Source organism: Miniopterus natalensis, chromosome 18, assembly GCF_054644295.1.
Source record: "Miniopterus natalensis isolate mMinNat1 chromosome 18, mMinNat1.hap1, whole genome shotgun sequence".
Taxonomy (NCBI): Eukaryota; Metazoa; Chordata; class Mammalia; order Chiroptera; family Miniopteridae; genus Miniopterus; species Miniopterus natalensis.
The window spans coordinates 34,469,805-34,482,457 of NC_142098.1; the positions used below are offsets into that span (position 1 = coordinate 34,469,805).

Here is a 12,653-nt window from a genome sequence, read left to right on the forward strand (position 1 = left end):
ACCAAATAAGGACCCACTTTAGCAACACCCCCCCACCCCCACCCTGCCTCCGTCCATTCCCTCCACAGGTATCCACAACCCTTAATTCCGTTTGTCTTTTGACTAACTGTTCTTTTACTACCATCGTATTTACCCCTAAATGTTACATGGTGGTTTTGCATGTTTTTAAAGTTTACATAAATGCCATCAGACTTTTCCCCCCTCAAAAGAATTTGAAGGAGAGCCATCGTGGCTACCTGTGGCCGCTAATTCGTTGATTTCCCGCATTCCCGACCTCACCCGACGTGGCCGCTGTTCCTTCGGCAGGTCCCCATGAAATGGTTGGCCTTCCAGACCGCTGAGAAGACGCTCATGGGAGGAAGGACAAGAAAGGGCTCTGAGAATAGGAGAGTAGACAGATGGCTTCTCCGCTCTACGTTGAGGAAGCGAGATTGTGGGCTGGCAGCCTAGGATTTCTTCATTACGGGCTCAGCTTTACCTCTGAGCAGGGTCTGTAGCCGGGGCGTGGAGCGGGCTGACTCTCAGTCCCCGTAGGCGCGCGGGGAGCCGCGGGACGGCCGCCTTAGCCTGGCACGCCCGCGGCTGTCCGCCCGCAGCCCTTTGTCTCTCTCGAGCTGCCGTCCAGCGCTCCCACCCCTGCGCCCCCATTGGCCGAAGCCCCTGCTCCGCACGAGAGGGGGGGCGAGGGGGCGGGACCGCGTGACGTCAGGGTAAGATGGCGGCCTCGGCGGTGCTGGCCCTACGCTTGCGGAGCGGGCTCCGGCTCGGCGCGCGGGGCTTATGCGCGAGGGTGGTGTCGCCTCCCCCCGGGTCCTCAGACCAGGTGAGCAGAACCGTGGTGGGCTCCCGGTGCGGAGCCCCTTCCTGGAGTTCTGGGGGGAGTTCTCGGGCCGCCGCCCGAGGGTTCTGGGACGCAGCACCTCAGGGTGCTGAATGGAACGCCCCCCGCGTTTCGGGGCTTTTCCCAGCCTCCGGGGGTGGCCAACACTTGCTCCCCAGGGCTAGCTGCTGGGAACTTAAGTACGTTCCCTGGACTCCACTTCCTTTGGACACCACGTGGGTGCTGGGGGAGGAGGGTCACCTGTTCCTCACCTCAGTGACCTCTCAGGTAATAACTTGAGGAGAAGGGACTCGGGACACTGGGATCCCAGCCTGGCATTCGGGGTAATTTCCCCGCGGTAGTGGTGTTAGTGAAGTAGATGTTTGGACTTTTGATTTGCCCTGCCTCGATATTGACTGAGAACCAGCCTTTCTGACCTCCAGGTCCATCACTTCCGTGCCCTACTTCCCCAATCCCCAGACAAGCGATTGCGCCTCCCACCCCCCCACCCCCACCCCCACCCCCGCCCCCGCCCCCGCTAGCAGTCTCTTTCCCTCTATATCCTGAGCCCCAGACATCAGGATGCCTTAACTCCCCGTTCTATCCCCTCGTGTGCCCTCCATTGGCTTGCTCCTGGCATCCCAGTGTTCAGCCAGGCTCCCTAATCTCATTTCCCTGCCCTGCTTTTCTGGGCTCCAGGTTCTCCAGTCCTTTGCCTTCAGGCTCCTGGGCACCTGGCCTATCAGCTTTTGAATCCTTGGGATCCTGGTGCTGGACAGTATTTCTTGACCCCTCTGAGAGACCCAGTTAATCTCCTGGCTGCCCCTCCAGGGACTCAACCTCACAGGCTATGTGGGTGTCTGCTTCCTGGCTCCCAACCTTCACTCAACCGACCAGGCTGTGGGAACCATCCTGACTTCTCTTTCTTCCTACTTGGCTAACCTGTCCCTTCTCAATTGTAGGCCAAGGAGATTGGGAGCCACCCCAGCACTAAGGCCCAGGCCCAGGGGTCACAGCAACAGCGGGGCAAGGAGGGTCCCAGCTATGCGAAAAAAGTCGCACTCTGGCTTGCTGGGCTGCTTGGGGCCGGTGGGACCGTGAGTGTCGTCTATATCTTCGGTGAGGGACATATTCCTGTCCTGAAGTTTTGTTCTGTTGGCTCTTTATTCTCCCGCAGAACCTTCCCATCTTTACCCTAAGGGCTTTACCCACCATCATTCCCTGGTTTCTCCCACAATAGGACAGCCAACTAGACCTTCTACCTTGGAAAGGGGGAAATCTCCTTTTTTTCCCCTTCTAATCCCGTGCTCAAGATGCCACTGTTTCTAGTTGGTTTCTGCACTAGGCTACAGGGAATCAATTGGAAGAGGGAAAGATGGGGAAGGATAGGCCTGGACTAGCCTCTTAAGCTGCCTCTTTCCTCTCCACCCAAAATTTCAGCCTCCCCTAGTCCCTTTATCCCTCAGAGACTCAGGACACCCTGCCCCATTCCTTCTTCTCAGAGACCCAGGGATCCATTACAAAGCCCCAGTCCCCTTCCCTGGCCCCTCCTCTCAATCTTAGGAGACCATGTTTCAAGCCCTCTTCCATGACACCCAAGAGTCCAGGCCCCCTGCTTGCTTCCTCCCTCAAGGCCCAGGAGACAGGGTTCCCATTCCTCTTATTCATCCCTGTCTTCCTTTCAGGAAACAACTCTGTGGATGAAACTGGTGCCAAGGTGAGGGGGAAAGAGACCCAGAGTCTTCCCAGGGGTCCTGTCCTGTGGGTGCTCTCCCCTTTGGTCTGTTCAGGCTCATTCCTGGTCTGGGGTGAGTCTCTCCCTCCCAGGCACCTTTGCCTACTCCTTCCAGGGCCCTGGAGATTCCTTTTTTGGGTGTGATGGGGTTTTGCCTCTGCCATCCCAAACCCTGTTTTTCTCTCTACCTCATAGATTCCTGATGAATTCGACAATGGTGAGTAAACAAGCACAAATTCTGGGGTCCTCTGACCCTCCCTACTCTTCCATTTGCAGGGATGTTGCCCTGCCCATATGGTGCCCCTGGCCCCTCCTCCTCCTACTGGGGGATAGGGGAGTCAGCAGCTGGGTGGCTTTCAGGCGAGGGATGTTACAAAGCCCTAGTCCCCTTCCCTGGCCCCTCAACCCAGGAGCAGATGGTCAGGGACAGGTGGGGGAGGGGAGTCTGGGGTGGGAGTGCTTGGGGAGAAGGCACTATTGGCAGACACACATGGCTTCCTGTGCCTTAGATCTAAGCATATGCGGCCCCTAACTCCCTCCTCTTTATGACAGCCTCTTTTTTCCCCCTCAAGCCCCTACCCCATCCAACTCCTCATTTCCAAAACAATGCCTCCTCCCGCCCTCCTGCTTTTAGTTAACCAGCTTTTGGTGGAGTTTTTCTGACAAATTGGATAGTAGAGAGTCACACCTGGCCCTTCTTAAAGAGCCAGGAGAAAAATAAAATTAGTAGGTCCAGAAAGCCACCTGTTTGTGCTGGGGAAATTTGCAAACTGGCATGTTGATACATTGTTTTAAACTGGGCAGGAACAGAATCCTACTGGTTTAAACAAATCAATATACTGATTTTAACTGGTTAGGTAAACAAGCAGGATTAAGCTATGTGTTTACTAGCTTAACTGGTTTCAGTGTTTTGGTTTTTAAAACTAAAAATACTGCGTTGAAGTAGGCAATTATGTAAGTTTTCTGCCTTAAACTGGATTCAGTACATTCAGTTAAACCAGGATTTTTCAGTCTTGGCCCTGTTGATACTTTGGACCAGATAATTCTTTGTTGTGGGAGGTGTCCTGTCCATTGTAGGATGTTTAGCAGCATCCTGGGCCCCAACATACTAGATGCCAGTATTCTGACAATAAAAAAAATGTCTCCAGACATTGCCAAATTTCCTGGGAAGAGTGGGAGACAAAATTGTTCCTAGTTGAGAACAACGACTTAAAGTACATAACGTGTGCATATATCTGTCATTTTTCGTTTGTTTTTGTTAATCCTTACCTGAGGATATTTTCTTCATTGCTTTTCAGAGAGAGTAGGAGGGAAAGAGGGAGGTGGGAAGAGAGAGAGAAACATCAGTGTGAGAGAGACACATTGACTGGTTGCCTCCTGCACGCACCCCAACCGGGCACGGGGAGCAAGCCTACAACACAGGTACGTGCCGCTGACCAGGAATCAAACCCGAGACCCTTCGGTGCACAGGCCGACTCTCTAGCCGCTGAGCCACACTGGCCAGGGCATGTCCATTGTTTTTTAACTAGGCTCAGCATACTGGCTTAAAGGAGACAGATCTGGAAGCCTAGTGGTTCCAAATGCACTAAATATAGTGGCATCAAGTCAACAGAGTTATAAGTGGGCTTTAAGTGGGCAGATGTATAAACATTCTATTTTATACCTGGGGTGGGGTGTGGATAGAAGTATTTATGTTAAAACTGGGCAGATGAATAAATATATTTGTTCCTGTCTGGTGGTTATGTCATTGCCTTTCTACCTTTGGACTTAGAAATGAGCTGGTTCAAACCAGGTGGGTATGTAGACCTATTTGTATCTGGTAGATAAGTAAAGCCCTGGTTTGTCCAGGGGTTAAACAGTGGCTTATCTTGGAATCCCTTTGTGCTCTGGTGTTCTAGATCCAATTCTGGTACAGCAATTGCGCCGGACATACAAATATTTCAAAGATTATAGACAGGTGAGCAGGAGCCCTGGGCCCAGTCCCTATCCCTTCATTCCCCAGCTACCTGTTCCTTGTCTGAATGCCCCCATTCTGTCCCTGTACCACAGATGATCATCGAGCCCACCAGCCCCTGCCTTCTCCCAGACCCTCTGCGAGAGCCGTACTACCAGCCACCCTACACACTGGTCTTGGAGCTCACTGGCGTCCTCTTACACCCTGAGTGGTCGGTGTGTCCTGGGGAAGGCAACGGGTTGGGGACACTGGATAGACCTGGGTGGCCAGATCATGATGATGTGGTTAGGAGCATAAACTCTGGAGCCAGTCTGGGGTTTAGCCCAAGCGCTGCTGTGTAATCTTGGGGAGGAGGTATCATCCTCATTGCCTCTTTCCTCAACTGTGATACTCCCCACCTCTTAGCTTGTAAGTGTGCCTTGGCATACGGTAAGTGCTATAGAAGAGCCAGTTGTTATTCTGGGACCCAGACCCTCCATACTCCCATAGTCACAGCCATGTACTTCTGAACCCCCCTGCACCTTAAAGACGGAAGAGCATGCTGGTTCTGGGAACCCCTAAGGCTGGGTCTTTGTTCTCTTGGGGACTCTGGAGACCTCTGGGTCTTAGTATTCACTGTTCTCATTGCCTCCACAGTTGGCCACTGGCTGGAGATTTAAGAAACGTCCAGGCATTGAGACCTTATTCCAGCAGCTTGCCCCTTTGTATGAAATCGTCATCTTTACATCAGAGACTGGCATGGTGAGGCCCTGTTGTAGGGGAGGGGTGGTCGACATGGGGAGGTACGAGAGAGCTGCAGGGCTGTGGCTCAGTCGGACCTTGTTCCCCCTCCATTGTACTCCAGACTGCGTTCCCACTCATCGACAGTGTGGATCCCCACGGCTTCATCTCCTACCGCCTCTTCCGGGACGCCACCCGATACATGGATGGGCACCATGTGAAGGTGCCATGTGGGGGCCATGGGTGGATCCCTGGGGTTGGGGGGACTGGCACTTCCTGAGGGAAAGAGGACCCAGCTCTGACCTTAGTGTCAGTCCTGCTTCTGGGTGTGCTCCAGTTCTGATTCTGGCTGGACACCAGCTCGCCCCCAGTCTGGACTGGGCCTCTGGGCTCTTCTCCCTTCCTCAGAATCTGTCAGTGGGAGTGGGGGGAAATAGGGGTCTCCCCAAAGAGAGGCAAGGGGTCGGGACATGAGGTTTGGAAGCTGTTTTTTTTTCTGTGTCTGGAACTGAGTCTTTGGGACTGTAATTATAGTATCTTATCTGAGACCGTGTTGGGTTTGTTTGACCTGGGGTCTGTTGCTGTCACCAGCAATACATCCACGGGTCCAGGAGTTCTGTGAATGGGTCTCTTTGTGGGTCTGGGCCCAGGTTCCCATATGTTTAGATGTCTTTTAGGTTTCTCACTGTATGTTGGTGGGTTTACATAGTTCTTCAAGGTTCAGAAGGATGTGAGCTGCGATTAAGGGTTTTGAAGGGTCTTTGTCTGGGTACCTGTCTTTCAGTGAGTCCCTGTGTATCTATAGATCTGTCTGCACCTCTGTCTGGGTGAGAGGTTCACAAACTTTCAACATGTCACAGTCACTTGGGGCAGTGGTTGAACACACAAGTGTCTGGCTCCCTCCCCAGGGAACCTCCAAATCAACCTGTCTATGCACTGGGCCCTGGGTCCAGGAATTTGTGTGACTAGCTCCCTGGGGGATTTGATGCCATCACCCCAGCCTGGTCTTTGGGAGGGCTTCTTCATGGTGATCCCAGTGTGCAATGGTGTGTGTGTGTCTGTCTGTCTGTCTCTGTCTCTCCCTCTCCCTCTCCTTCTCCTTCTCCCTCTCCCTCTGGGTTCCTGGTTGGGAGGGAAGGGGCATAGGCTTTGACCTAACTAATCACCCACTTCTAGGACATTTCCTGTCTGAACCGGGACCCAGCCCGTGTAGTGGTTGTGGACTGCAAGAAGGAAGCCTTCCGCCTACAGCCCTACAATGGTGTCGCACTGAGGCCCTGGGATGGCAACTCTGATGACCGGGTCTTGTTGGACCTATCTGCCTTCCTCAAGAGTGAGGCTGACCCCTGACCTGGCCTCTGACCCTAGAGCCTTTGACCCTCAAGAGGAATGTTAGCCACTTGATTCTGGCTTGTTTTTGCTGGGTACTCTACTTGAGATGTAGGAGGTCCACAAGCATCTTGCAATCTTGGGAAGCTTCTTAGAATGTTTGGGGTGCTCCTCAGGAATGTTTAGGGGAGCCCTTTTAAAGTGTTGAGAAGCGTTCCAGGTAGCACTGATCCCCTCGTTAGTATCTGATCTTTACCCTTATGGGCCTGCCTGCCTCAGGCCTTCAGCCTGTCTGACCCCTACCTGCTGTGCCCCCAGCCATCGCATTGAACGGTGTGGAGGATGTGCGGACCGTGCTGGAGCACTATGCCCTGGAGGATGACCCGCTGGAGGCTTTCAAACAGCGGCAAAGCCGGCTAGAGCAGGTGGGTACGCAGATCCCCAGCCTAGGTTGGGAACATCAGAGCAGTTCCCCAGGCTCCTGAAGATGGAGCCCTGGAGCAGTCTGGCTCTGCTGTGGGCTATGTGACCTTGAGCAAATACCTTCTCTTCCATACCACATGTCTTGTAGGGCCCTTGTAATGACGGGCAAATTGATTCTGCACCTGCTCTGAGAAAAGGAGGCAGGAAACACCAAGCATTTGAGATAGATCTGGGAGAGGGGTTGTCCTTGATCATCTCGAGGTGGTCTGCGGGCCCCAGTTTTTTGTGGACCATGAGTTGGATCAGGTCTGGGAAGGGGATCCATGGACACTTGGCCCAAGGGTCTGGAGAAGGAGTTCTGGTGGTCTAATGTAATCCTGGTGACTTGGAAGTAGGGCTAAGAGTATGGATTGAGTCTAGGAAAGAGATTCCGTGGGATCTGAGCTGAGGTTGGCTAGATTCTGGGTTGGGTCCTTGGAGTAGGGCCGGAGTACCTGGGAGATTTGGGCCTGGGATCCTGCAGCATCCACACAGAGGTCATAGGGGTCAGGACTAGTTACTGGGGGCCCAGGGAGCAGAACAGTGTAGTCTGGTAAAGGGCTTAGAGTCTCACCAGCATCCACGTTAGGGTAAATAGGTTCCCAGGGTTGAGGAGATGAACCCCCAGGGACCTGGGGAAGGGGATCATGAGTACTGGGATTTGAGTCTGGGCTCCTGTGGCTCAGAGCTGGCTCCTGCCAGTGTCTGGGCTGGGTTCTTGGGGTCTGGGCTGGTGGGTTAGGGGTTTGGGGAAAGGGATCTGGGCTGGGCAGAGGTTTAAGGAAGGTTGCTCCTGGGCTGAGGGCTGGGGACCAGGGAGTCTGGGAGAAGGCTCTGCTCACCCTGGCTGACTTTCCCCCTCCCCCATCTGTGCCCTGACCCCAGGAGGAGCAGCAGCGCCTGGCCGAGCTCTCCAAGTCCAGCAAGCAGAACCTCTTCTTCAGCTCTCTCACCAGCCGCTTGTGGCCTCGCTCCAAACAGCCCTGACTTCTGGGCCCTCCTCAAACTCAGTGCTTGGGTCCTGGATCTCAGGCTGCAGTGCTCCCAGACCACGGCTTGGACAGCCATATGTCCAATAAAGTCCATCCCAGATGCCATACTCCTGTGTCCGGAGAGTCTCCAGATGGGGCCATCGGGGTGAGGTCTGAGTGGCTGATCAGCTGCCAAGCACAAAGTGGGTGCTTTGGTAGATCAGGGCTGGTTTCTAACCCAGGCCTGGGAATCTGAAAACCTGGGCCCCTGCTCTGGCTAAGTCTTCCCATGTACTGTGTGATCTGCAAAAAGTGTATCTCCCTTTCTGGCCACAAATTCCCCATCTTTGGAAAAAAGAAGTGAGGGCTGCCCTGGGGGGTTAAAGACAGGTAGCTGCTAGGCTGCTGTGTAAATGTGTGAAGCATGGGCTCAGTGGACTCTGGTGGGCAAAGATGGCCCCATCTCAAGAGAGCAGCTGCTGCTCAGCTCTGCTGGCTGTAGCCCCATGGAAAGGTGGGTATAGAGTTGATTGATCTTCTGATTTTCGGTGGAAGCCAAAAATTGGGATTTTTATATTAAATCTCCAGCACTTAAATGTTTGGCTTCTAATTAAAAGAGGCAGACTATAGCAGCACTCTCAGTGGAACTTTATGCATGTTTATACTGTTCTGTGTTTGCACTGTCCAGTGGCCACGAGGGGAGGGAGCTATTGAGTACTTGAAATGTAGCCAGGGTAACTGAGGAGTGGAATTTTAAATTTTGTTTTATTTTAATTTAAATTTTAAAAGCTACATGTGGCTCCTGGGTCCTGCATTGGACAGCACTTACTATTTAAGAGTATGAATTCCAGACTGTCTTAAGTTCAAATCCAGGCTCTACCGCTATCTGACTGATGTTGGGCAAGTTACTTCACCTCTCATTGCCTCAGTTTCCACATTTATAAAAGAATAATAATAGCACCTACCCCCCACTAGGCTTGAGGGCTGAGGGAGACACTCTGTAGGCTCTCAGATGGTAGCTGTGTGAACTTTGGGCAAGGCACCTTTCTGCCTCAGTTTCCTCAGCTGTAAAATGGAGGTGACGACAGTACCTATCTTAGTAGAGTGGGTAGGTGGGTTAAATGGGACAGTTCCTATTCAAGCTATATGTATACTCACATGGGCTTGTTATCAGGCCATACTGGTTATTCACAGATTGAAATAACCTGTACATTTTGTTGGCCCCTCCTGCTGCTGTCCCACCCTCTCCTCCAGACAGCATTTAGTGCTAGTACCAGTTAAATATTTTAGAGAGACCTTCTCTGGTGGTGGTTATAATAATTGTATTTGAAACTGTGTAGACCAGGTTGAACTTCTGAACTCTAGGTTTTTTAAAAGGCGCACAGATGTCCATAAAGAAAGAAGATATGCACCCTCCAACTCCAGGGTGTACTGTCTATAATGTAGGGAATGATTTCTTGATGTCCCTAGGACTCCCTAGCTTGAGGACCTCCACAGGATTGAGGAAGTGGCCTGCAGTTGTTCCCCTCCCCCCCATATCTTTGAGAATTGGAGACTTTTAACCAAAAGATGGAGACTGAAGCTTATGTGTTTGTGCAAGGTGATCCTGGGAAGAGTGAGTCGTAGACGGAAGGAGAGCCACCACAAGTGTGTGCTTGCCTACCACATGGTTGACACAGTCCCAGGAACCTGAGGAGCCTTTTGAAATGTAACTGGGATCTGTCTGCTCACAGGGCATGAAAGAAGGAAGTGTGTTTGCCCACTGGCCTCTGTCTCCCAGTGGTCAAAAGTGGCCCCTGGAGATTAAGGCTCTGGCACTCTGGGTGGCGCATGTTTCAGTGCCCAGTGGGTGCCCCCAGGCCTCTCCCCCAACCTTGGTGCTGGCTCAGGGATGGTGCTTTCAGGCCACACCTGCTCGAGGCTGGAGGGCAAGAGAGGAGGATAAAGTTGGACTTGTGCACAGGTGGCCTCTGAGACCCTGCTTATGGTACATGGCCTAGAATGTTTTCCTGAAACGCTCTAGGGCTGCATCATGGCATCATCCAAAGGGCAGGATTGGGCCAGTGTGAAGACATACCCCAACAGGGTCTGAATCCCCATGTCACACATCATTCACAAGCCCTGTGATCCTGGACAAGGTCTCAGGCTTCTCAGTTTTTTCTCATAAGAGATTAATAATGCCTCCCTTATTCATTCACTGTTTCCTAAGCACCCACTGCCAGGCCCTGTTCTAGGGGCTAGAGTGCATTGATGAACAAATTAGAAAAACTGACCTGGTGGAGCTGATAATCTCATGGAGAAGACAGACAATGGTTAGCTATTGGGGTAATAAATGCATAAAGAAAAATAGCCCTGGCTGGTATGGTTCAGTGTCATCTTGTGCACCGAAGGGTTACTGGTTCAATTCCCCATCAGGGCACATGCCCAAGTTTCAGGCTTAATCCCTGGTAGGAGGCATGCAGGAGGCAGCCAACTGATGTTTCTCTCATCAATGTTTCTCCCTTCTCTAAAAAGTAATTAAAAATTATTCTTAAAAAAGAAGAAAAAAGTATGGTATGGTAAGGAGATGGAGTGGGTTGGGGACTTGGGGTGCTGTTTTAGATGGGATGGAACAGTCAGGAAAGGACTTGGGATGATGTGTTTGAGCTGAGACCAAAATGAAATGAGGAAAGCCGTGGGGATATCTGAGTGTGCCGGGTATGGTGGCCACCTTGGAGCACTTGATAGTCTCTGCCATGGATGTTACCCCCGCCCCCCAGACCCTATGGCTTACTCCCCTCCTTTAGGTCTTTGCTCACATGTCGCCTCAGCATGGCATTCTGTGGGCGCATAAGGAAAAGTCCTGAATAGCTAAAAAGACGCTTAGAAATCCCTTAAAGTACTTCACACAGAGACATGAGAGGATTCACGTGAAACACTTATAGCTAGCACAGGCCTTCAATAAAGGCTGGCTCTTTTTACAATATTTAAAAATTTTGAGGTATCAGATCTGGAATCTGTTACCTTCCCAAGTTATTATCTAAGACGAATTTTCCTTCTCTCACAGCTGGTTCTATTGACTCCAAATTCCATGTGAATGTTGCATAGGAAGCAACCTCCACCTACCCCATTACAGGGCCCAATTTGCCCCCCAGTAATTGGTCCACAAGGTGTGGCACTACTTTGGGGCCACAGGACCTGTTTGAGTAGGGGGGATGTGGAAGGGGGGCCTCAAATAACCTTAGAATCTTGAAGTATTTTAAAGGCCATGGAAGATTCTATGCAGGAGAGTGACACGGTCAGATGTGTGCTTAGAAAGACCCCAGAGGTCAGGGTTGGGATAGAGGAATCCCAGGGGACTGGGAACTCAGAGGAGGTGCCTGAGGGTGGCGTGTTGGGGAAGGCCTCCCGCAGGAGGTGAAGTCTGAATGGTGAGAATATAACCAGTAGAGGGCAAAGCTGTGCAATGGAACCTGGGATGCCCTGCACAATTTGACCATGGCCCTCGGTTGAATTCTTCATAAAGTCACTAAGCACTTGCTGTATGCCTGACTGCTGGGCTATGCTTTATTCAGTCTTGAAGAAGAAAACATAAATCGGACCTGTGTTTTCCCTATAATTAGCCGCTAAGTATGAAAATTCTTAATCCAGGGGGAGAGCTTTGCTTAGCACCTGGCACAGAGCGACTGGGCTGGAACATCTGCTCCTAACTGGCTTTCCCTGCCGTGGTCCTGGACTATTAAGGGATTTCTGGAGGGCTCTGGGGGGTCTCCCCCGCCCCACCGACCCTACCCCATTCATCTCGGAGTGAGGGAGCGGGCCCTTGATATGTGAAGATGGAATTTCCTGCCCATTTGCTCCTCACACCTTCCGGAGGCCAAACGGGAGGCCCAGCTGCAGGCCGCAGGGGGCGGGGCCGGCCGCCCGGCAGATGGCGGCATTTGCATACAGCTGGGAGTCCCCTCCGCGGCCGGGCTCCGCGCCCGGGCGTCTGCTGCACCCATGACGCGGGTTGGGAGGGCGGCTTTGTCTTGGGGAGGGGAAAACACGTCCACGTCCACAAAGAACTCCGAATCTTCATCAAATCCACGTGCGGCTATACCCATGGACCTCGCACACTCGGTCTTCACACACACACCCTCATTCACAGCCTTGCACAGACCTTCCCCCACCCCTTCCCCACGGCCACCTAGAGGCACCTGCACAGACCACAGGTTCACGTGGACTACACCCAGTGGTCCGGGATCTCACATATGCTTTTACACATGCAAGTCACACAATCATGAAGTCACATACACCTCCATTCTCTTCTTAGGTACAGCACGTGCTGGCGTGCGTGTGTACACACACACACACACACACTGAATCTTAGAATTATTTACAGCCTCACAAACAGGCTTAGCCACATACAATTTGAGACACACGTGCAGCCACATAATCTCACCTAGCTACACTATCACAAAGGCACGAACACCCTCCAGTAGCTCTTGCTCACACCAAACGCTCATATAATCATCATATACAGCCCCCTAACCCTACCCCATCCTTAGCCACACACAGTCGTGCCCACAACCACACACAAGATTGTACACACTCACTGCATTGCCTGTGCCCAAGACACAAACTTACAGCTGCTCCAGCATGCTCCCCTTCCCCGCGACCTCCTCCCCTAGGGTCCCCTGG

At 52.3% G+C, this 12,653-nt stretch overlaps 1 protein-coding gene across 1 annotated transcript; it reads left to right on the forward strand.

Moving 5' to 3' along the window:
* The first annotated feature begins 715 nt into the window (after window positions 1–715).
* On the forward strand, window positions 716–10,359 carry TIMM50 (translocase of inner mitochondrial membrane 50). Its single transcript, XM_016209135.2, has 11 exons — window positions 716–823; window positions 1,783–1,939; window positions 2,506–2,537; window positions 2,751–2,772; window positions 4,454–4,512; window positions 4,605–4,724; window positions 5,146–5,250; window positions 5,354–5,452; window positions 6,406–6,562; window positions 6,877–6,983; window positions 7,906–10,359. The coding sequence occupies exons 1-11, from the start codon at window positions 716–718 to the stop codon at window positions 8,005–8,007; spliced, it is 1,068 nt and encodes a 355-aa protein (XP_016064621.1). The 3' UTR covers window positions 8,008–10,359.
* Window positions 10,360–12,653: the final 2,294 nt, after the last annotated feature.